The following is a 25012-nucleotide window of genomic DNA, read 5'->3' as shown; positions in this document are numbered from 1 at the left end:
GATCAGAAAAGATGTATCCAGGCATCAAAGCAGTAGTCATCAGGTAGAAGTCATAGTGAGCCCAAATGTTACCTTGAACAACCTCCTCAAGCAGCTCAGGTGTGTGTCTACACCTCGGTGTGATGGAGGTTGATTTATGAACCGTGGCCCACCGCCCCCTCTCTAGAGAGGCCCCTCTGCCCACTTTGTCTGTGACTAAGGATTCATCAGCTCTGTAATTAGAGGGGATGCTGGATTCTCTTCCCCACCTCCGAGACTCTCTAATCAGCCATCGATACAATCAGCTTCCCTCGCGCTGTCAGCATCTCTGCAGCCAGGGGATGGACAAGAAGCCACCCGACTACAGTTGTTCCCGTTACAAGCGTGCGCACTCAGTTCCATGCCGTGCAGACAGTGCTGATCATAGACAACTTAGACCCATGCTGGTACAGGTGCAGAGTCAACAAGAGGATTAATCTCCTTGCTGATCAAGGGAGCGCTGTAGGGGAGTGAGCAATGCGATGCACTTTGGTGATGCGAATAGGAGACGCGGGTGGACAAGTGCCACCCTACAGCGGTGTTTCTGCTGGGTCAGTTAAGGGCAATTTTGATAGTGAGAGCAGCATTTAATCACTGTCATGGCTACAAATAATTCAGAATAAGGAACATCGTGAAAGATTGCCCTTTTTCAGGCAGTTTTTATTTTTTGTAATTCTTGGCTCTGAAATATTCCACTGAGAGCAGATATCCCTAAAGTGGTCATCTCGGGCACAAAACTCTGAGGAGCTGCACCAAGTCCAAGTATAAGATATAAAAGGGTTATTTTTAAACTTTGATGGCAGCTTTGCATGATTCAAAATATGGTGCTGGAAATTAGCCTACTATCTCCATTTGATACTCATGCAGGATTCTATAGGGATTACATGGACTGATGAGTATTTTCCCTCCATAACGCTGAACACCTTGAGTCATATTTTAGCAAGGATAGTCAAAAGCAAAGCTGGTAGTACAGTTGAACTTCAATAAATGAAGAAATGTAGTTTACTTAACGCTTACTCAGTGGAGCTAGTAATTAACACAATGGGGTTTCTTTAAGAAGTAGTCCTTGATGCTTGACTGTTGGTGTAGTAAAGGTAGGTTAACACCTGCCTTTAAGTAATCGGGTATGTAAACAGTTGTATTTTAGATGGCGATGAGAGTAAGGGCGGTCAAATGTTAAACAGTTGCTAAAACAATGTTGAAAATATAAATGTTTAATCGTAGTGCCCTCATAACCCTATGGACCAGACCTGCAGATTGTATAGCCCACAGGCCACATTTGGTCCTTTAGTTGTGAGGTCAGAGGTTAGAGTACCCATTAACTTGCTCATTTCAGCCTCCAAAAGTTCTTGTTTTTAATTTGTTTTTTGGGGGGTGGTGTGAAGTTTTGTATGAAATAACAATACAACTTAAGCAATGTTTATTTCCAAGGCAACTGGTATTTTTTACATTTACGTTTGTAGATGCGTGCAAGTGAATGCATCTTCACTGTAAATGCGTTGGAACCAACATTCATAAGATGTTTGCTAGCCCTGAAAGATGTCAACTTAAATTAAGAAAACAAAGAGTAATGCAGAAGTCAGTGGTGAAGCTGTGTGTTTTGTTTATGGATAGCTGATTGCGGAGTTTAAGGCTTATAATTTGAATCATCATTACAAGAGCTTGACTGACGCAGAGCCGGAAGGCGCATGTGAACCTCTGCTAGCAAAGCCGCATCATGTTTATAATTGTACCATCTACTCTTACCAGTAGTAGTTTATAACATTAATACTGAACAGACTTGAGTTCATTGTATCGGTGCGGCCTTCTGCAGTTTCTAATGTGGCCCCCTTTGGGAAAATTAATCGCCCACTGTTGCTGTGCTATTATGCTGCCTTGTGAATTGCTCATTTTATCCCAAAAGATGATCCATAGACATCACGTACAGAGTAAGCGGCTGTGACACCAAGTTGAAAGTCATCCGTAGGATTATCATGATTCAGCAGGGAGACCGTTTGAGAGAGAGATTTCTGACTGTCCACTCAGCTTAGCAAAAGAGTGATTTCACCCATTTAGCGTGTCGTGTTATGTTTTTTGCACACACCCCCGTCCCACAAGCAGGAAACCCATTAACTCAATACCACAGCAGCATAAAAATGGTTTGTTTGTCTCTCTTTTTGAGATGCTGGGTATTTTTAGTTTTCCTCTAGTTATTTCCAGCTTTCTAAGCACGAGACATGTATGTCAGCTAGATGTTTGCTGTAGTTTGGGTGCATTCAGGTCCAGCTGTTACAGAAGGCAGGTCGTGTTGATGCGTCGGGGATCCTGCAGTTAGCTGCTTCAGCCTGACTGTTTCTGTGTAAACTGAGCTTTGTTATAAGCTGCTGTCTTCCTCCCGTGTTATCGTTTTAAGGGGGCTCCAAAGGTGTTGGCTGCCCTCTGTGCTTCAGCTACACAACAGGCAGCTGAATTTTGGGTAATGATGTAGATGGATCCATGTTTAACACCTCTGCTTCCCTATTCCAGTCCTCATCCCTCAACTCCACCCTCCCTCGCTGTGTCTCCTGCCCTCTCTCCGTATAATCTCAGCCTCCCAGATTGTGGCATCATAAGCTCTCTGTGAATGGCAGATGGGAGAGCTAGGTGGGTGTACAGAGGCCGAACGAGGGCAGTGGTGGGTGTTAAATATGGTGAAATCCTTCTTTCTAAATGCACCTTGTCCTCCTTTTTTTTGCTGCTGTGTACATTTCTGAAAGCCGCTGTTTGGAAAATATCTGAAAGGTGACATAATTTACGGATTCGGGAGTCTGCCTGGTCATCACGTGGATGCTTTTGAGCCACACACCTGGCTTTCCGGACTCGCATAGAAGTGTTGAGCTTGCAAAATGCACATATAGCTTTGTTAAAATATATGACACATTTCCCCCTCTGAGCCCTTACATATTACATACACGCTGTGTGCTAATTAATGTCCCAACATTACACTCAGGATCAGTACGTCTCATGTGTCTTACCTGCAACGGTATGAGTGTTTTTGTGATTATGGATTGCATGTTGCAATAAAAAAAAAAAAAAGGAGTAGAAGGCATATTTTTATTTCCTAAAGCTTAGGGTCTTCAAAGGGTTAGTGTTGCTATAGAAACCCATTAAAGGAAGCATCCCCCACCCGTGTTTGCTCCACTCGATAGTGAACCCTCGTCCAGAGGCTCATTAGCAGAGTAGTCAGATACTTCAGTAGAATTAGCAATGCCTCAATGGGAAAGTCCTGCATTTGTTAACATCTAAAGCTTCTCTTCTTCTTCTTCATGCGTATCAGCTTCTCATGTTTTTGGCTGAAAGTTGTTCTGTTACCAGTGTTTAGGCACGCAATACTACTTGACTGGTTGGTCATTGTGCAAAACTGAGACGTCACCACTGCTGGATGAACATTGATAATTGTGCTTCAGGCTGCACTGGATTAGCTGCTTTCTTCTCATGAAGAATGTACCTCTCAGATTAGAGAGGTGGCGAGGGGTTTTTTGTTTTTATTTATTTTTTCCTCTTTCCAGCCAGTTTCTATTAACCCTCCTTCACTTCCTGGCCTTTTTTGAAGCTTTAAATGAAATTAAATCCAGTGAGTTTTAAGTATTGTAAATTTAAAATTAGAAAAGGGAAACACTGAGATTTTATCAGCACTCGTTATTGACAGACAGAGTTGAGGTGTCTGATGCAAATATGGAGCTTGGGGCACAGCCACATTTAGATTTATTTATTTTTTAAAATAAGAGAATTATACTTTTTGTGTTTCATGCCGCTCTGTCAGTTGCTGGGAATGTTTTGATGTGTGAATAATGTAGTGGATCAAAAAGGCCTATATTTACCTCAGATACCTAAATATTTACGTCATGCAGTATGATGTAATATGAACTACAGAAGAAATTCATATTGGGAAACCTTAAAAGAACTTCAGTGCTTTATTTTACTGTATTTGGTTGGTAGGTAGGTTGTTTTGTGTGCGTGTGCGCGTGCGTGTGTCCTAGTTAAAATGACCTTTGGCATGAATCCACATAGGGTGTTCTGACATTGTGTTGTAACCGTTAAGTTAGTTCAGGACTCGTGCCCTGTCTATGTTTGACAGTGGTTGTAATCCCTTTACCCTTAACCTCTGCAGTGATAACAGGTCGATGCTCCCCTGATGGCTCTTAATCTCTACAAGACAAAATCAGTAGTCTGTCGAGGGGAGGTTATGGTCACTTTAACAAGGTGAAACTTTGCTCTTGCCACGTGGATACAAAAGATCAAAGTTGAGACAAAAACATGACAGTGTTTGTTGGTAACTGTTGAACATGCCTGGATTAAGGAAATAAAAATTTGGCCCTCAAGTTGATGTTTGTGTTTGTACAGTTTCCGCTGCTATAGGGAAATCATGCTGCTACTGAGGCTTGATACTGAAGACGTGGTGTGTCTTTGTATACTGAATCGGAAAACGGCTTTACAAAATAAGTGGTCAATCGTGGCAGATTGCTGCCTCTCTCTGAGCCTGGCTCTGCCAGAGGTTTCTTCCTGTTAAGAGAGAGTTTTTCCTTCCTACTGTGACCAAGTGTTCGTTCATAGGAGGTCGTCTGATTGTTGTATTATTGTAGGGTCTTTACCTTACAATTTAAAGCACCTCGAGGCGACTGTCGTTATGATTTGGTGCTATATGAATAAAGCTGAACTGAATTAAACTGAGTTAAAAGTACTGTGAATTAGTTTTATGTATGAAGGAAAAAGTACCGTTCCTCCCTCTGTCTGTGGTCTTTTTATATCTGTTTTGGTTGTGCCTCTTGATGCCAGCTTCAAACCATTTCCTCCAGTACAGACAGTCTTGAGACGGAGAGGAAGCAGATTAAAGACTAAATGGAGCAATTAACGTGCACACTCCTACCATCCCTCAGTTTCTCTCTGATTGCAGATAAGGGCTTCTTAGTGTTTCACAAGCAGCGACCCTTAAGATTCACGGAGAGCATGCGTGTGGTTTGCTTTGGGATCGGCATCGACCTCGAGGAAATCACATGACCGCTGTTGTGGTGTGTTGTTGTAGCATAGTAGAAATAAAGCACTTGAATTGTTGTTTCATCTCGTGCAGTCTACCTTCACTCTTCAGGAAGATTGATAGTTTAAAATCAGGGGCGGCGGGTTTATTGCATGCTGTTGAAAATATTTATCTATATGAGAAAGATACAGGAAGAGGAACACGAGACTTTTTTTTGTCTTGTCCCTGAGCTACACTGGCCAGTAATCTTAATATTCACCTTCTGCAACATTGGGCCCAAGAGCAGATTTCCCAGGCATAGTCTTTATTTCCAGAGATTTCACAGCCAGAGATTTAGGACCTTATAGAGTCCCCAAACAATGACTGGCTTCGCTCCAAAGAGTCTTGTCGAGTGGACAGGCTTTTACAGCCACAGTCCAAATTTAATTAGCTTCCTACGCCGGTTCAGAGTGGAAACAGTATCTCAAGAATAAGAGCTGTACAGAAGCTAAATGACTCAATCAAGACAGTAAATATGAAGGCCTTAAAGCTTCTTATTTACTCTTGTTTATTACCCTGATTTGTTTTCCTGGCGAATAAACACGTGCACCTCAATCCAAGAAAATTATGCTATTAAAATTGGTCATTTATTCACCGAAGTCCTGAAAATGACTGCAGTAGTTTGTACATCACATGTCAGTGAGGATCTATGTCCTCTGCTGCCCGTAGCGCAGGTCAGCACGCTGTAAAAGCCTGACGTTGAAGGTTATTGACAGGAGAAACTGCTGCTCTCCCCCAGCTGTCTGTCCGTTCGCCAGAGTGTCAGGTTAACAAGCGAGCCGGTGCCAAGTGGGTTAGGGTGGAAAGCCGTGGCACCGCGCCAACACATCACCGCCGGTTCTTTGCTTCCGCCGCCACCGTTGTTGTACGCTGTAACACGTGGTGCTGAAACTGTGCACACAGCAGATACAAACACCACCATACTCTGTTTCTCTCTCAGCACAACATTGGCACAGCAGAGCAGCGTTTCATTTTTCACACCACTGTAAACACAGCGGAGCATTGTTAGAGAGCGCTCGGCTCGTCCTCCAGCAGCCGCTGTAATGATGCGACCCGCAGGTGCCGCGATGCACTGATTGATCTGTCTGTTTCTTTCCTGTGAGTGAGACCATGATGATGATGATGATGATGTCCACAACTTCAGCAGCCAGCAGAGTCGTGGCCCTCCTCGCTAACCTGAAAAATATCTTCTTACCTAAAATTTAAACCCTTAACTTTTAGAGATTTATATTTTTCAGTGTCACACGCTGTTGTATTATAGCCCCAAAAGCTGTCTGTGTAAGGGGATTCTTGCTAATTTACCAGCTATTAAAAATGAAAAAAAAAGAAGTGTTTGGAGTGATATCCTTATACCTACATCCAGCAGAGCTTTGTTTGTGTGTAGTGACACCAGAAAGAAATTTTAAGAGATTTAAAGTGAAGGCAGCCAATAATTATGTCATAGTAACTGGTACAGCTGCAATAGGACATATAATCCTTTATATTTTTCTTAAATACTGTGTAAAGATGGATTTAGAGTATAGACAAATGCTGCATACTGTGCATGGATAGTTTAGAGGTTTTTAAATGTTCACTTTTAGAGGAAATTTTCTGAAAGACCTATTAAGTTGTTTCCAGTATTTCCCCACACTTAAAGTGAGCGAGGTACCCAGGTCTATTTTGACCTCATTTCACCTTTTTAAAAAATAATATTATTATTATTATTATTATTATTATTATTATTATTATTATTATTAGTTTTGTATCTGTCAGGGAGAATAATGTTGTCAGATCAGGTTACTAGTAGCAAATCCCCCATTTTCTGAAGTCCGGCTTTGAAGCCTCAGGTTAGGCATTTCTACTGTTGCTGCCTTTTTATTGCAAAAAACTCAATATGATGAGAAACATTGATGGACAGCTTGTTAGCCAATGAGCATTCAGTTTCATACCACAGATAATCTTCTTTTTTGTAACATGTTATGACCAAGATTGACTTGTTTTGTTTGTTTTTTACTTTTACTCAGTATGACCCAAATTGAGTGATGAATTCATTAGGAAAGTATTTATAGGTGTCAAGACAGAAAGCAGTGTTCTTATAGACTTCCATAGAAGTCTTTTTTTCAACCACAGCTGTTGCCATCTGGTGGCCTTCAGAAAGAACACAGATTTGATGCACTTCCACAAGGGCTTAATTTCTCCAATGTGAAAGTCCATGTAACCATCTAGCTTTGATACATTCTATCTCGAGTTTCTCCACCATCAGGCTGATCGGGTAGTTTCTGTGTAATTCATCTGCCCCTCCAGCAAGTCAAGACCTTCTTGGTTTGAGGTGATGGTGCTACCCACTGTGCCACTGTATTGTTGGAGAAAGAAAAAGCCACTTAATCTGAAAGATAAACGATCATGATGGTTACTTAGAGCTGTAATTAGAAATTATTCTTGCAGCTGGTGTAAGATGCAAATGAAGTGTCAGTTGGTTTCTGAGCAGGAAATGAAACCAGTGAACATCCCATAAACTGAGTGATTTGGTTTGTCAGTGGTTTATCTGGAGCCACTTCTGCAGATGTGGTTATGGCCATTGTTCGCCAAACAAACCAGGCTGATAAAGCAGAGAAAGCAGCTGATACGGGGAGAGTGTGTTCTACCTCAGCATGCGTGTTGGGTTTTGGTTTTTGTGTATGTTTTTTTTTGTTTGTTTGTGGGCCCGAACCAGCAGCACCGCCTTCAACCTCAGCTCGTGCAGCTGCTCTGAACACCAACAAGATCCTGATTTGTGCATGAATATTTCAGCTGCAGGAAACCACTGTGGCAGCCACCTGCTACCCAAGGCCCTAAACGCTTCAACCCTCTTGATAAGTGGCCCGAGTCGGTTTTTGTTTCCCTCTGCCACGGTTACAGCACTATTGGTTTACATTTTGGAGCATGAGAGCTCTTCAAAGGCATCCTATAGTGGAGCAGGTGTGAAAGACTCTCAAGCCTTGCATGGCTTTGCAAATTAATTCATTCATTCGCTTTTATTTAATAATGATTGATGATCATTACTGCAAAAAGGCAGTCAATTATCTGAAGATTTGTGCTTTTAATAGACGCTATTTATGCACCCAAAGTCAAAAATGACCACCCATAAACTAAACTAGAAGCAGTTAGTGGCTTTCGTTGTTATGGTGGTAACTCGCTCGATTTCTGTACTGTTATTAAAAGATAATGATGTTCCTATTGCGTTCAGTCTCTTAGTTTCTCTTTTCTTAGTGCTCAGACAAAGCCTCAGTGCTGTTGGCTACTATGACACATCAGTAACAAAGAGGACACCTGATACCTGCAGACACAGGAGGAGAAGCTTCGAGGAACGTCTTGCTTTGGCCTCTAGTCACCTGATCAGGTTTCCACAGCAGTTCTGGGCAGGCTGAGCCGTTCAGGGGGCCCAATGTAGCTGTTGGTCAAAAGCAGTTTTATCTTCAGAAGTCCAGCTCTATTAGAGCCTTTAACGGATGAAAGTGGCTGACTTGAGTCAGCTTTAACTTGAATTTTAACAGGCGTTTCTTGCTGGCAGGGACATAAAAGTTGGTCTGCTTAGACAGGATCTTGTTCAGAGCAACACCCACACCGTGAACTGCTGGATAATGAGCAGAAGTGTCTATAGACATGCACTTGAAGTATATGAACCAGACGAGGGAGCGTGTGTGCAATCACCAGCTCCTGTCCTCCTCGTTTGTGGGGCAAGCAGGCCGAGCCTTTCCCTCATTTGGTCATACTGACGGTTTCAGTTCAAAGATCAAATCTTTACTGCAGCGACTCTCCATCTTTGCATCAGGCCCTTTACACTGAGCCTTTTTAACCCGTTACATGAAAGAAAGAGACAAAAAATGCTCTGTGATAATCACTTTTTCAGACTAAAACTTTCAAGTTCGACATTTTAAACTTGGAAGGTTTCATGTAAGTGTTTGCTCTGGTTATTAATTTCATTTAGAGCATCTTCTTATTCATTTTGTTGAGTAAGTCTGCAAGTAAAGATTATTTTATCAATTAAATCCCTTATTTCTTGTTTTGCTTGGTTGATGTTAATGAAATTCATCCAAATGAGGGGAACTAATCGATTCCTTTTGGCTTGATAACTAGTAGATTAAGACATTGTCCAGGCTATTACTCGTCATTTTTCACTGTTTCTTTAATATTAACATTTGTATTCAGGGCCTCATGTGAATACTGATTCATTTAGTTGCACAGGTAATCGTCATGACGATCATGTCTGCAGCAGGCCTTTTAGAAACGTGCCTCTTCTGTTCGGTTACATTTAAACGATGAACCCACAGGTCACATTTTAAATGATCGTTTTAGCGTCATACTCTTTACTTGCTATTCCTCTCATAAGATGCTTTTCTCCATGGCACGGATGTACTTTTACTGCAAACATTATCCGGTCAGGAATATTGAGCGCAGAGGAAATGCTTTGTCTGAGGGAGGAGACTGTAACCTCTATTTGAAGGTGACCAGGGGCTGGCTGTGTGGGAGTGCAGCCTACTGGAGACCCCTTCTGGTTAGAGACGAGATTTCATCGGCACTTTTTATGCTGTTTAACAGTGACCGTTTTTATCAGCCACCTACGGTTTGTGCAACGTCAGCCACCAAATCAGTCATTCAGTTTGTTCAGACACAGATTTCTCATCCAAAATTGAGTTTGAGCCATCTAGAAGTGATGAATTTATTAACAAAAAATACATTTATTTTTTTTTGTGATGTCTTCTTAAATGGTAATATTTTCTAGTTTTCTTCATCTTCTCGGTTGTCATGTAGAATGTTTTTAGTGTTTAACAGCTGCTTAAACACTTACAGAGAGGTTTTAATTCGTTTTAGTCCAGATCCATTCAACTCTTCTTTAGTACACCTTTATTCTTCAGACACTTTTACTATCATGCCTTCATCAAGTCAGTTTTTGAGGTACAGAAACAGTTACTTTCAGTTTGAGTTCAAAATGATGTCTGAGCAATATATCGAAGGCTTTGCTGATCTTACAAGACCCACTTTTTGTTTTGCTAACATTCAACTTGGATCCCTCTTTATTGTGAGTGAGTGAGGGGGAGGGTGCCAGTGAAAGTCTGAGAACTACTACATGAAGTTTTACAAAGGGAATGCTTGAATATAAATATTCATGACCACTGAAAATGTCTCATAAAGCACAAGTGATTCACAGTGATTTGAGTCATTTCAAGGCGAAAATGTATGAAATATCTACCAGGCCCTGCTCTCCTAATGTGAGAAATTGCTGTTTTCTTTGTTTTACATGATCATAAAATCAGGTTTTCTGACCTTTCTGTCAAAACCTGCAAGAAAAATGGTCATGTCATTACCCATCTACAAAGATGTAGATATAGCCCTGATACATCTACTGTCCTCTCCATAGTCAGCTTCTGTAAATTGGCCAATAAGCAGCCAGAGGGACCTCGATGCCTCCACTGGCAAGTTTATTTGCATAGCATTTATCAAAAGAAGCATTATAAAGTGCTTCATACAGACACATTTAAACATAATAAAGCATTAGAATGTCAATTTTGAAATTGGCTATACAAGACTCAAGTGCAACATGAGGAATATAACCGTGTAAAACTCAGTTTAAAATAAATAAATAAATGCTCGATCACCTTTTTGTCAATACCTAAGGACCTCAGGCTGAGGCCTGGCGGGTAACAAATGCTGGCACCGTAACTATAAGTCCCTAGCATCTATATGCCAAGTTATAAATGAAGAAACTACCAGATGATTAAAAAGTAACTGCAGTTTGCAGCTTTACTTGTTCCTCTCTGTGGCTGTAGATGAGTTGGAAGCTGAATTTCCAGGATTTAATAGTGTGGCTTCTCTCTGACTTACAAATGTAGCTTCTGTGTTTGTTGAGAGCTGCACTGATCTAACTTTGTCAGTTTGAGGGGGAAAAAGGGACAGAGAGAAAATCTGACTTTCTCCTCCCACTCACTTTTGAGCGAGCTCTGTGAGTTGTCTGTCTGCTGTCGGGGGCTCCCTCAGCACTTCTGTCTCTCTGTGACACTCTGATGAGCCGGCCAGCTAATGAGTCCCCCAAACAAGCTGAAGCTACAGCAAACACAGGCCGCTGTAATAGACTCCAGGTTGAAATGGACTGCTGTGCACAGGGTCCACAGCTGACTCCCTGAGATTTTGGACTGCAGCTTGCACGACAGATCAATGCAGACAGTTTTTGCTGAGTGAGACTCCAGAAACCCTTTTCTGTGTTTCATCTCTGTCTCTGCCTGACTGCCCGGCTCTTCTTTTTTTTTAACCTCAGGATGTACCCCATAAAAGAGGTTCCTGTGGAGGCTGAGGCCCTGACTGACTGGCTATATCAGAGGTTTGTGGAGAAAGAAGAGCTACTGGCCCATTTCTACGACACAGGTATGTTACTGTGGTAAAATCAAACTGAAACACTATGGTACTAGGGATGCACTGGTTCACCTTTATCCAATACCACTGCTTTGACTTCAATTTATTTGCAGTGGTCTCATTTCAGCTAAATATTCCGTCTTTACTGCGCTTTGCTGTGGTTTGAGGCTATGCTGCTTTCTCCTTTACCCTGCTCTAAATGTCAGGGTGTAAAGTGGATGATGCTGATAGTATTGATCAAGAATGGAGAACCTGTGCAGTTGAATGTTAAATACACCTGCCTGAGCACTTCCCATTTGTTCCCTGGGCATGCACAATCCAGAAATAGATGATAAAAAGTCTTCCTAATAACAAAAGCACAGTTTGAGTTAACTGTAGTCAGTCTAACAGTGAATAGTGTACAGCAGCCTAGCTTAACACAATTAAAACAGGCAAAAAGTTGGTTAGCTAGTTTCAGGCTCTGAAAAGTGAAGCCAATGTTCAGTTGCATTGAACCTGCATTCATTTTAAAGGCCACCAGGGGGCGATGTGTGTGATTGCAAAAAGACTTCTTGTCTTACTAAAATATATGGGATAATGGACCACTATATATACTTTACTAATGAATTTCAGTGTCAGTCACCCTTATTGGGTCATGCTGGATAAAATATTGAGTCCATCTTGTAAAATTTGGTCATTCTTAAAGTCAGAAGCGAGGATTATCCAGCATATATCTAAAATTGATGAGTCGGTAATCAGTGAGGGTGCACTTTAACAGTCAGATCCGCCCGCTTGCACCAAATGTAGTTTGAGAATACCAAAGTGACGAAGCCTAAAAAGATTATTGCAAGTGCTCAGAAAGGGATTTCAGAGGTCTGTGTGTGATGTCACCGTAGCTGTCCATCTTTTATACCAAGGGTGTGAAACATAAGGACCACGGGCCAAAATCGACCTAGCAATGTCTCCGCTTTGGAAAATGTGAAGGAGAGCATCAAGTTTGGATATTATAAACATATACATTACATAAAACTTCCTGGTTTTTTTCACTAACTTCTATAGAAATGTCCATTTTATTATGGGTCCACCGTAATAAATTAATCAGTTAATTCACAGAAAATGCTGTAAGTTTTTTTTTTTTTTTAAATTAACAAAAACTTTGTTTTATAACTACAGGGCAGTCTGGCCAATAAGCTACTAGAACCTTTTCTGCAATTTTGCACTTTTATGTCTTTAAATTTAAGCCCAAACAGTCGTGCTGACACATTTGTCATGAACTACAGCAGCATTTCTATATCTTGTAGAAAAACTGAGACACACTCTTGCACATAATCTTTAATCTTGTTAAACTAACAAGATAAAAGTGGGCTGTATGTGGCCCACAATGTAAAATGAGTTTGACATTTCTGTTTTATACTGTCTGTGGTGCTAGCTGGGCAAAGTTAGTAGGCTGAGGAGTTTTCTAGGGGCTGCACTGCAACCTTGGATTTTTCTAGATATTAGCCTAGTACAAGTGTTTATAAGAATGTAAGTGCCGAACATGGTCGGAGTGAACGTTAGCTGGTCTTTAACCTGCTACCTTCAGATACAAAATCTCTGTGATGTTGGACTCCAGCAATGTAGGCGAGGTACCTGGTGCATTTGGTGGGCATCTTCTTCTGCATAATCTATCCGTGCTACTTCCTCACCAAAAGCACTGACTTTTTCCAGCAGTGTACAAGCAATTCCCTTAAAATAATATTCCACCCTAATCCCCTCCGAAATTGTCCAACATTTATGTGAAAATGGCTTAACTGTGCAACCTCACACAACTTCAGTTGCTCTAATCCAGAGCCCCTAATGAGCCCAGTCTGCCTCACAAGCTCAAAAGGTGCAGTAAGAATCAATATAAGGTACCTTCATCTGTCACTGGAAACATTACCTGACATTGCCACACTGATGGAAAATGCAAACCTGTTACCAGATTCATCTATAAAGTAATGAGGCTGATGAGCTGCTTACTGGAAGAAATTTCAAAATAAATCTTGTTTTTACTCTATATTGGGGATGTTTGTCATTAGTCAGCTAGACACTAGATGTTGGGGCAAGTGAATAAGCACAGAGGTCTACAGACCAGTCAGCGATCCCCTGGCAACCATCTGTCGCTAGGGACAACATTTATTTTCCAACTTGGTGGCAAAAACTAACTAGCAGTGTTATGTACAATGCACCGGGTAACATTTAAAATACAGTTTCATTAGTGAAGCATGTTATTGACTCTTTCAAATTCTCTTAAATATACGCAAAGTTTGCCTTCCTAGTGTTTCGTAAGTTGCTTCATTGACTTTTGCCTACAGTTGATTACTCAGTTTTTTCTTCTTCTTTTATGCTAATTAGTTGACTAGTAAAACTATTAGCAAGCACTTGGCAACCAAATAAGCACAAAAACCAAGAGAAAGCACATGAGAGCATCCTGGTGATGAGTCTGCAATTATTTGTCCCCCAACAGGATCATTCCCTCCTCCAGAAGGACAGAAGGAGGCGCTTTCCCGGCAGATGACCCTCGACCCCATGTGGCTGTGCCTGATCCAGTCGTTTGCTTTCGCCTCAGGCTACATGTGGTACAGCGTCCTCCAGTACATCTACTGCTGTTTATTCTGAGTGCGCTGATGAGACGGGAGTCTTTATTGGACCACTGGGACAGCCTCAGGATTGGATGGTGTGTGGCCCAAGTGTCATACAAAACCCCCCCCCCCATACGATGGATGAATGTACAATTTGCAGAGGCGAGACTTGACAGGAAAACATATGAAGACAAAGTACACAAACACGCAGATTACACACAAACCCCATACGATATGAAACTGGTTACAGGCATAGTTAACTAACTTTAACACAACCCTAACACCACACACACACACACACACACATGAGAGAGGCGGCCTAGCAGAAGAATCTCACTTGTCACGACCCACATTTTGATGTTTACACGTCCTCATACATGTAGACACTCACACGTACATGACTTTTTTTTCAAAGGTAACGATATGAGGCTCAGGACTCCTCCAGAAGATGCTCTGGACTGGACTCTTCCCCCTTCCCCCCACTCCCAGGCTTTCGCCGCAGTAGTTTTACAGAGTATAACGTGTGAATGGATGCGAATGCGTGTGAAGGAATATGTGTGACCAGAAGCATCATGTCTGCCCTTATTCTTCCTTCTGGCGAGAGTCGACGAAGCCCACCGGACATCTCTTTTGATCCGCTGATAAGTCAGCTGGCTACATTTTGCAGAGCGAGCGGCCGTACGAACGCTGAGGCCGAGCAGCCGGCCGCTCCTCTGGCCGTCATTGCACTAAGGATCCATACTGCCCTAACTGCTCCCTGCTCCAGGAAAACCTCCTGAACGGTAGCTGTCAGTGTTTTCTTCTTTTTTTTTTCTCCTCCCTTAGCCCGCATATCTTCACAACAACGGCCACTGTATTTGTTGTTGTCTCTTTTTTTTCTTTTTTTCTAAAGTGTTTTTTGTTTTTTCTCTCTCTCTCGTCTGGACTCTTTTTTCCGTGTCCGTGAGTTTGCTGAGAAACTGGGGGGATCATGTTTACATTGGTGGCTTGACTGAAAACTCTAAAAGGGATGATGGCTATAATGTGGCGCTTGATTAAGGGATTGGATTTTCTTTTTCTTTTTTTCCTCCCTTGGTGAGATGTGATGTAACACTTATTTCAAATGAAACAAAAAGAAAAGTACTGGCAAGATTTTGGATTTGAAAAAAGTAACCCTACTTTCTCTGCTTTCCAAAATAAATACCGATACAGCAGAGGATCGCTTCAGCAAGGCAAGACTGAGAAGGCAGAGACACTGTTCCCCCATTGGACTACGTAGTTTTACAAATATTTAAGCCATATGCTTATTGTTGTCGGGGTGGGGAAAAAGACATGGAAAATAAACATGATTTTTATAGAAAGATACCCTAATGCATTCTACAATAGAAATTTTGGCTTACAGAACTATAGGTGTCATCATTACTGTAAATTTACAGCATAACCTGCCTAAGTGAGTGTGTGGTCGTCTTTATTTCCCCCCCACACCCCCATCCAACCATTGTTGATATATGATTCAAGTTGTATTGCTCTGTGTTGTCAGAGTGTGGCAGCGGTTTCAAATTTTTAGTTTCTTTTTAAATTACTTGAACTGTTCTGTCCTCATGTCCCAGTATGTTTAAATCTTGTATATAACAAAGCTGAGGAAATGTGTGAAATGACTGAAGCCTGTCTCTCTTTTCTCTTTGTTTCTTTTTGGTTCGTGATCATTTCAAAAAATTTTATTTCAAGATATGAATGTTTTTTTTAAAAAAATAAGAAGAAAGCAAGGATTTTATCCCCTCCCCCTCTTCACTTATCAGTGTTATCCTGTATTGTTTTGACCGGGAAGTTGACGTGTGATCCGTTTCTGTGAGGTTATAGCTGCTGTAGGTCCACGTGAAAAGCGACACACGGTCCCAGTTTTGTGGGAAAAACTATTAACGCCTTACCAGATGTTCTGGTTGACCACAGTCCTCTGAATAATGCTGTTCCCTCGCTTTAAACGCTCGACAAACGTTGCTGTGAGGAAGGATTTTGGGGTGTCCAGGTAAAACTGGTCCAGTGAGGGAGAAATCACTGATGAGGGGGAAACTCTGCCAGGGCCCCTGCGAAGATGCAGATGTTCTCTCTCGAATGTACTCATGTTGTGGTTTTGCTTAGCCTGCTTTAATATGAAAATGATTGAGGAGCAGTGATTATTATTGTTATAACAAATGCCCAAAAGGTGCGTTTCTAGTAGCTGCTGCCCTCCCTCTGTGCCACTGTTGATTTAAATAAAAAATAAAAATAAAAAAATGTGTGAAATGCAAAAAAAAGGGCTACCTGGCTAGTTAGGTAGGTGAAAACATGTAAAATCAGGCTGTAATGGTGTTTCATCCTTTGACCCTTTCAGATTCCCCTCCATTGTGAGCGTGACTTACACTGAAGCATTTTTTGTCATCTTTTTTTTCTTTCTTTTTTTCTCTTTTTTCAATTTGTTGACCATGTTTCCAAAGAAGGCAGGGAAATCATGTTTTCCTAGATGTGGTTTTAGGACATAAACACAATAGGGATTTAAACAAATTATACTAGAACTGTCTGTAATTTTCCATTTTGTACTTCTCCTTTAATTCCTAGCTACACAGCCATTTTACAACACAAAGAAACTTGTGCTGGAATAAAACATAAAGATCCTAACGGTGTGCTTCTCGTCAATGTATTCTTGCACTCTAAAAAACAATTTGGTTAGAGCCCTTTTTGCTTTTATTCATTGATTCAACAAGGTGCATGACACGGTTTTTGGAGATTTATCATATGTGGCACCCAATGTGGTCTTCTGCTTCAAGCTTTCAAACACTGTGCCTTCAGAGATGCTCTTCTGCATACCTTGGTTGTAAGGAGTGGTTATTTGAGTTACTGTTTTCTTCCTATCAGCTTAAAGCAATTGGGCTCACACCATTCTCTGTAAACCTTAAAGATGGTTATGTAGGAAAATCCTAGGAGATCAATAGATCGATTTAAAGGAGAAGAAAAAAGTAAAGCTACCAACGACTAAAAATAAATAAATTCAAAACTTGGGGTGGGGTGCATGTTTTAACTGAATGTTAGAAACGCAGATCGAGCCATTTTCTTTTCAGTTGGAAGTTTGTCATTCACACATGCACTGGAAATGACAAACTAATGTACCCAAAGGAGTCTAAAAAAAGATCCGAGTGGAGACGAATGTGGTGCAGAATTAATCTCCTAAATCGTGCTGTGAAAATCGTCAGTTCCTGCTGATTTTTAATTCTGGTCGTCTAGGAAGGGTTCCTCTCTTCTGCCAGCAAATGTTCCCGTCTTGTTTTCAGTGAGGTAACAAACTATCAGAGGTCCTGGGGTAACCGAAAGCCTGTATTTGCTCAGTACTGTACCCTTTGTTTAACCGTGGCATCAGTGTCTGGCTGTTGAAAGTAACTGGGTTGTGTTACAGAGCTCTGATTTCAGACACTACGATCTTATGTTGGTGAGAGGGCCACAGATGCATCAATCAGATTAACATTGGTATGAAAATCTCATAAGACCCGACACGTCAAGACATAACATCACGCAGTTCTGAAGCATACAGTGTTTCCCCATCAGTGCATGTTTATCATAATCTATTAAATAAGGCTGGTCCAACTCTAACAGGGTTTCTAAGATTGCTCTCTCAGTCTGACCTTCATGGCCTCATGCCCCAGAAGCCTTGCCTGTTTGAGGTTTTTATAATTGGCTATTTAGCTCTGTCACCTTTCTATGGGGTGTTTGCATATGCTCCCTGTGCCTGTATGGGTCTACTCAAGCTTCCTACCATGGTCCGTTTGCATGTTAGGTTAACTGGTTGATTCTAAATTGACCAAAGTGTCGATGCAAACTGAGGTAAGAAAAATGATATATAAATGCAACCCCATTTCATACTGAAAAATAAAATGCCTGCAATGCAAATCTTTTATTTAAACCAGGAAGATAACTCAAGACCAGGGTAATCGTCACGCTTTCATCAACTTCTTTTCATCATGTTTTAGTGGTTCGCTGATGTGTCATCTATAGTGTAACCTGTCATATTTGTCATTTTGAACATATGGTTGCAAAAAATCTTGTCCTCATGAGCCTGTTGTTCATCACATGAGCAAAAGTGGCTAAAAATAAAATTGTACAGGGGGAAACCTTTGACCTGTGTCCTGCAATGAGAATGTGGACTTGTATATTTTTCTAACAGTTTAACAAACAAAATAATGGAAAGTTGAATTATTTGACACAATAATGCCATCTTGAAATGGCACTGAATAGTAGGAATGACTCAGCAACTTCTCACTGCATCGGCGAGGGTTAAATAACTTGTTGCCAGCTGCACTGATTATCCAATGGAAACATGCTGCCTATTTGCTTAGTTAAATCCCAGTGGTGGCCAGGCAGTGGGACTTGGTACTTTAAACCACTTGGTCAACAAACACTGTTATATTCCCAAATCAGATGCACTGACAGAAATCCAAATGCCACCTTTCCTGTTTTGCCAATTTGCCCTAAAATTATTGGCTTTGCAGACTAAACAGAAACTAAGGCCAGCGTGATGTTCCATCTACTACATTTCTGCAGCAGCTGGAGTGAAATTTGAAGGGTCAGAGCTCCGGGATGCCACACGCTCTGGGCAGCCAATGGGAAAACGGCAGGAAGTGAGCTGGAAAATGGGATTACGCATGCACCGAGCTTCACCAACATACCAAAGGGCTAACAGTGAGGAGCGACGGTGGCTGTTGCTCAGTGTGGTGATCAGATGGAGGGAGGAGCGTCATCACACTCCTGCTCCTCAGCAGAGCTCTTCCCAAGGTCGGGCACATTACACAGAAACATTAGTCTCTAGAGGAACTTTACTGTCCTCTGCAGAAGCACCGGCGTTCCTCCTCGGACACCTGCAATGAGCTATTTCACGGGCACTGCTCCCCAAGGTCCTCAATGTCACGCCTTGATGGCTGCTCCCTCGTGAATGCTCGGGTGATGGCGGTGTCCCTTGAGTCAGCAAGCACTAAAACATCCAGCTGTGGAGAGAAGGCTTGAATGTCACTGCAACAGCCATGGGCATCGCAGAGTCCTCACCCTCTCTTTTCCTCGCTGTCACGCTGGTTGAACCCTCGGTGTTCATATGCCTCATGTGCAAATACTTGTCAACAGATCCTGCTGGAACTCATCAGCAGTCAGAAAAATGAAATTAAGAGACAGGTTTGTCTCTGTTATACTGTTATACTATACACTGTTATACTGAAACAGTGCTGTGAACAAGCATTCACCCATTTCATTTATTGGTATTTTCATTTGTAATGTTAGACAAAATGCAATTTTTAAATGGCTTCATTTATTAAGGTCTAAAAGTTATGCCAACCTACCTGGAGCTGTGTGACCTCTGACCTTAATCGAGTCTAGTGAGACCTGCAGGTTCTACTCTTGGAGTAACTTTGGTCAGCCTGATACTCCTGGGAAGCTTCACCACTGTTCCTGTTTGGTTCACTGGACTCCCAAAGTCTTTCCATTGTTTCTCAGCTGCTTCTTTAGATCGTGGCATGATGTGTTGATTTTTCAGATCTATGCTTAATTCGTTTAACAAGGCAGAGCAATTACTTTTTCCACATAATGGTCCCCTTAATAAATGAAATCATTACTACTGGGGTTATCTTTGCCTAATATTTGATTTCGTTTGATGATCTGAAACATTTCACTGTGACAAGTGTGCAAAAAGACAGAACTGTGTGACACTGGGTTGATGTACTGATAAAAACTAATTTATAAACAGGTCAATTAAAGACTGTAGTACCTGTGGGATTTCATTTAGATGTGACTGACACACTACTGTTTTTGTACCTTTTGTTTTTGTTCTGCTTTTAGCATTTGCAGTGCTTTAATAATGTTGTTTTGAACTATTGCGATGTGTTTTTAACGTGAACCCTGTGCTTTGTTTGTGATAATGGGGATCCTAATAAATAAACAAAATCAGGAACCAAGTCACACAATAAATGACTGCAAATGCAAAGTAAGAGCTGAATGACAAAATACATAAAAATACTTCATCAGGGTGCCTGATGAAGGATTTTTATGTATTTTTGATAGGAGGTAGTGTTGATTTTTCTGTTATTAAAAAAAAGGAACACGAAACATAGTCTTCATTTTGTAACAATCAGTCAAAATATGCTTTGATTGCAGACTATTTCTATTCCACGCCTCAAAGGTGTAAATATAGTGTCCCCATCTTCTGCCTGTTACTGTCAGCAGGTTAATGCACCATGCCGCAAAGAGTGGCAATGAGTCGGATCATACTCATGCTCAAGTTCAGCTTCTGTTTTAACCTAAATTTAACAGCTGTAATGTTTTGTGTCTGCAGCTTGGATGGTTGTAATGTTGGAAATAGCCTGCCAAATTATTCTAAAGCACCTTTATTAGATGCCATCTTCATGATTTTCCAGACAGATTTGCAAGCTGAAAACAATCCAAGCTACACTATCTGAACTGGTGATGTGACTGTCACTAATCACAAAAACTGCTCTCATTAAAAAACTACTCTGTTTATAGACAGTTTTTTTTTTCTTTTGTACATTTAGTTGTCGCCATCCTCTTCAGGTAAGTTCACTTCCTTGATTAAATTCATAAATACTGTACCACCCATTTTAGCTTAATATTTAGGTAAACAAGTACAAATTACTGCATAACCCCACAAAAACAAATCCAAATCTTGTCTGCAGAGACTACCTTCAGAATTTGGGAGTGGAGAGGCTGGAATGGCCAGCCTGCAGTCCTGAACTCAACCTCATGAAAACCTTGATGGTTAAAGCGGCAATAGTTTTAGCAGCCAGCAGGGGGCGACTTCTGTAGTTGCAAATGGATGGAGAAAACTGCTGGCGGCCCCCTCGCTCTGTGATCTCCGCAAACACTTCCTCCTGACTTTATGGGCTCAGTCTAAAGTTTTGAGCCTTACTGGATAAAAAAATGAAGTTAATTTTGTAGATTGTGGTCATTCTAAGAGTCGGGAAGATTATCCAGGATCAAGATTTCATGGTAATATCCACCCCTTGGTCCATCGCATCCGGTTTCAAAACGCTGACATGGTGGCGGCAGCACTTATTCTTGGCAGCCGCAAGCATTGCAAGCATGTGTTTGCCTTCTTTGCCCTTTACACTGTCCGCCAAAGAAAAATAACCCACCTGGATGAGCGATAGTGCTATAAAATGTGTGCCACGTTTATGTGTTTGGAAAAGTCTTTGACTGGAGCTGCACCCAATAAAAGGGAATCAGAGGTGACAGAAGACCCATAAGCTTCCAGTAACCCCCATTACAGCCCACCAACACCCCGGCAGAGGGGAAGAGGATATTATGGGATGGATCTCTCTGTCCTCCCTGTCACTCCCTCCCATCTCCTGGCCTTTAACAGGGCCAGCTGACGTCAGAGCGGCCTCGGGCACCCGACTGTCTCTGTTGTTTTTAGCTGTCAGTTTTCCGCTCGCACCCTCCTCCCACCACAACTGTTTCTGGCTGATATCCAAACTCCTCCAGCTCTTTGTAGGAGTGACCTTTGCAGAGGCAGACTGACAGACCGGCCCGGGCGCTCACTCTCTCGGTGGTGTGAGTGGTGTCAGTGTGTGGCGCTGGCAGCGGAGAAGGGGCTGAAAGGATAGTCTGAGCTGTGACTGTGGCTGCCCCGCTGAGAGGACCGTTTACTGACGGAGATCCCAGAGACTGCGTTTATCTCGGGTTGAGATCACGCATCACTGCTGAACTCCGAAATCAGCTTTTATCGAACGCAGGGAAATAAAACGGACCAAGAGAAAACCAAACTTTTACTTCTATAATTAATGCGTCTTGTCTTTCTGAAATTGTATATCATTTATTTCATTTGAATTGACTTTTTACTTTTGTTAGATTTAGAAAAGGTTCTTGCACAGTCTCTTTCATGTTTTTCCTCCATTTTATGTAGTTTAAACCCTTTTAATAATGTGTTTTAGCACCATATTGTACACTTTATGTATACTGAACCTCAGAGCCTTTAATATAATTATATTTTATGGCTTTGGCTTTTTAAATTAAAATATGCTACATAACAGACCCACTTACTGTATTATGTTCAACATTTTATTTTTTACTGTTACTTATTAAGCTACATTCGGTATTCTTGTTTTGTCATTATTCTATTTAAAATATATATATATATTTTACTTTATTACAGTGCTGAAACAATTTTGGTTTCTGTAACACACTTACATAGACTATCTTAGTCTATATAATTCTGTTTAAAACATTTATGACAGTTACTTTTATGTATTTGTGATGAATAAAGTTGAAATAAAAATACAGGAAGATCTTATTCAAGTCATGTTCTGACTGAGTGAAGTGGATGTCAAAATTACAAAAATGAGAACAATATAGGCTAATAACAAGACCACATCAGATAGAAATCTGAGAAATGAATTGAATCATGCAGTTTTTGAATCAACTTTTTAGTAAATCATTAATTGGGATTAAGGGATCTGCTCTAAAAAACAATTTGTAGGCTCCTACTCATTGAACAAAACCTTTTCTGTGGCGTCTCTGTTGCCAAATTTAATTGTGGCATTCCTCAAGGCTCCATCCTTGGCCCACTTTGTTTCCCTTTTTTTCTTCTTCCTTTTTTGTGTATATTGGTCACACTGAAATCATCAAACAAATTTTAATATTAACCTGAGTAAATAAAAAAATGCTGTTTTTCCTCATCGACTAAGGGGAAATAAAGCTATCTAAACCTACTTGGCCCTATGTGAAAAAGTCTTTGCCCTTCTTGTTAAATAATTAATTGTGATTAACTACTTTTTCTTTGGAAACCTGAATTCAGTTTCACTCGCTACACCCAGTCCTGATTACTGGCAGGCCTGCTGAATCAAGAAATCACATAAATAGAACCTGTTTGACAAAGTGAAGTAGACTAAAAGATCTAAAAATAAATAAATAAGTACAAAAAACACATCATGCCACAAACACATTTTCCAAACAAACAAATAAGTTTCTAAAATTCAGTGACTATAAATCTGACTCTTGTCCACAGAAAAGTTAGCTCAGTGATCAAAAATGTCAAGCAGTTCACTCAAAACCTGGGAGTGATTTTTGACACTGAGCTTTTATGCTGAAGTAAAAAAACAAAAAACAAACAAACAAAAAAAACATTGTCCAGTCATAATTCTGTCAGCTTAAAAAAAAAACTTCCAAAATTAGGTCTTTCTGGTCTGCTAATGATTTGCTTTTAGTTTTTCCTGCCTTCATTAAAGGCAATGCTCTTTACACCGTGAATAGTACTCTCCTGGGTTTTGCAATACCTAAGCCCAGATATTTAAACCATCCACCTTCTTCTGCTTCTACTCTTAGCATCACCTTTCCACCTGTCTCCTGCTCATTCACAGACATGTATTCTGTCTTGCTTCTACTTATGTCTATTCCTCCTCTCTCTAGAGCATACCTCCACCTCTTCAGGATCTTCTCCACCTGGTCCCTATTTTTACTATAGATCACAATGTCATCTGCAAACATCATTGTCCACAGAGACTGCTGCCTGACCTCATCTGCCAACCTGTCCGTCACCACAGCAAACAAGAAGGGGCTCAGAGCTGATCCCTGATGTAATCCCACCCCCACCTTGAACCCATCTGTCACCCTTACCCTGACCACTGTCTCCCTGTCCTCATACATGTCCTGCACCACCCTCACATACTTCTTATAATTCCTTCCTCGTGCCACTGTAATAATAATAATAATGATAATAATAATAACAATAATAATAATAATAATAATAATATTGTGTTTGTGTAAAAAAAAATTAACATGTGGATGGCAATTTGAGTTGCCACTAACACCTTTTTTTCTTCCCTCCCCTCTTCTTCGCCAGTCGGTCAGAGCAGACTGTCTGCAGGACATATGCGAGTGAGAGCAGAGTGAGAGGTCGCTGCGTGTTGCCGCTCTCAGATGGCGACTCTTCAGGAGGTCCTGCTGGTCAAATCAAATGACCAGTGACAATAAGACGACTACCAGCTTTTAACATATGCAGTCTTGGGCACTGACAGTCGGCGACCTTTTTGTGTCTCCGAGGATCATTCTGCACCAACTTCAGAGATGGCAAACATTTACACAGATGCATGTTTTTAATTTGATCTTTCAGACTGCTTCAGACCTCATTTAGGTTTTCCAATGATTTCACATAGCCTTAAAAAAAGTTACTTGATCCTTTGTTATGGATATATTATTGAGCGGTTCCCTTCTTTGCATGATTAATATTCTAGACAGCTACTCCTGCTGTTCCTTGTAAAACCATAAATCCCAGTCCCCCAGTACAAAAGACAGGCCCAAGAGGTAAACAGAAGCGTTTGTCAAACAAGTAAAAATTTTTTGTCTTTACATATTTCAAGTTATGTTGTGCATACCTTACATGTAGAAAATAAAAGCCACAGTGTCATACTAACCTAACAGAATTACATAAACACTAAAAACTGCCAGTAAATATATTAATTCTCAGATGATTTTCAAAAAAATATTCTGCAGAAAAGGTTAAAAAAATATTTAATTTTGTTATTATGTGTCTATTTAAAAGAGACACTTTTTAGATCCCCATATATCTCCGCAAAACAATCTAAAAGGTTTTTATCTTTTCTCCCCATAGTTATTATTTTATTATATATAAATCATAATAAAGCTGGTTGTGAAAGAGAAATTAAATCTTATTGGGAGCTCAAAACCGGCAGTGCTGCTGAGGTGTCGTTCGGGCCACACGTGACTAAAACCGCATTCTTTTTATCAATATGCGCAAAAAACCCCCTGTACATACTATCTCCTTCCACTCCAGAGAGGAATACATTTAAAAAAAAGAATGGCAAATCCCAGTTCCGCCTTCTTTTTTTTTTTTATCAAACTATCTTAAAATCCAATTTTTCTGAATAAATGAATTTCCTGACCCCGTTTACCTTCACGCTGCGCCGATGCCGGCTCCCAAACGCGCGGTTGCGCTCACCCGGACCGTGCGATTCTGGCGCCACCTCGTGGAGAGCCAGAGCACAACTCCTGTGTG

General features: G+C 40.9%; 1 protein-coding gene and 1 long non-coding RNA gene across 3 annotated transcripts in view; one reads left to right on the top strand and one right to left on the bottom strand.

Annotated features, from left to right (window-relative positions):
- lpgat1 (lysophosphatidylglycerol acyltransferase 1) overlaps positions 1-16307 on the top strand; it is a 57745-nt gene extending 41438 nt beyond the window's left edge. The window contains exons 7-9 of one of the 2 annotated variants that reach the window (XR_003214118.1): positions 11322-11428; positions 13881-14090; positions 14411-16307. Coding sequence is in view for 1 of the 2 variants with exons in the window: in XM_005474974.4 (XP_005475031.1) it covers positions 11322-11428; positions 13881-14032 (259 nt within the window). In the remaining variant the exon portion in view is untranslated. Of the gene's footprint in view, positions 1-11321; positions 11429-13880 lie in introns of both variants that reach the window. The other variant, XM_005474974.4, reaches the window with a different exon arrangement.
- A 524-nt stretch (positions 16308-16831) lies between these two features.
- LOC109194846 (uncharacterized) lies at positions 16832-24974 on the bottom strand. The gene is made up of 2 exons (XR_002056587.2): positions 24909-24974; positions 16832-19529 (listed from the first exon to the last, which is right to left on the bottom strand). It is a non-coding gene; the product is annotated as an uncharacterized LOC109194846 (long non-coding RNA).
- Positions 24975-25012: the final 38 nt, after the last annotated feature.

The sequence above is a fragment of the Oreochromis niloticus genome, linkage group LG15 (assembly GCF_001858045.2).
Source record: "Oreochromis niloticus isolate F11D_XX linkage group LG15, O_niloticus_UMD_NMBU, whole genome shotgun sequence".
NCBI lineage: Eukaryota > Metazoa > Chordata > Actinopteri > Cichliformes > Cichlidae > Oreochromis > Oreochromis niloticus.
This window is presented reverse-complemented; position numbering and strand designations above follow the sequence as displayed.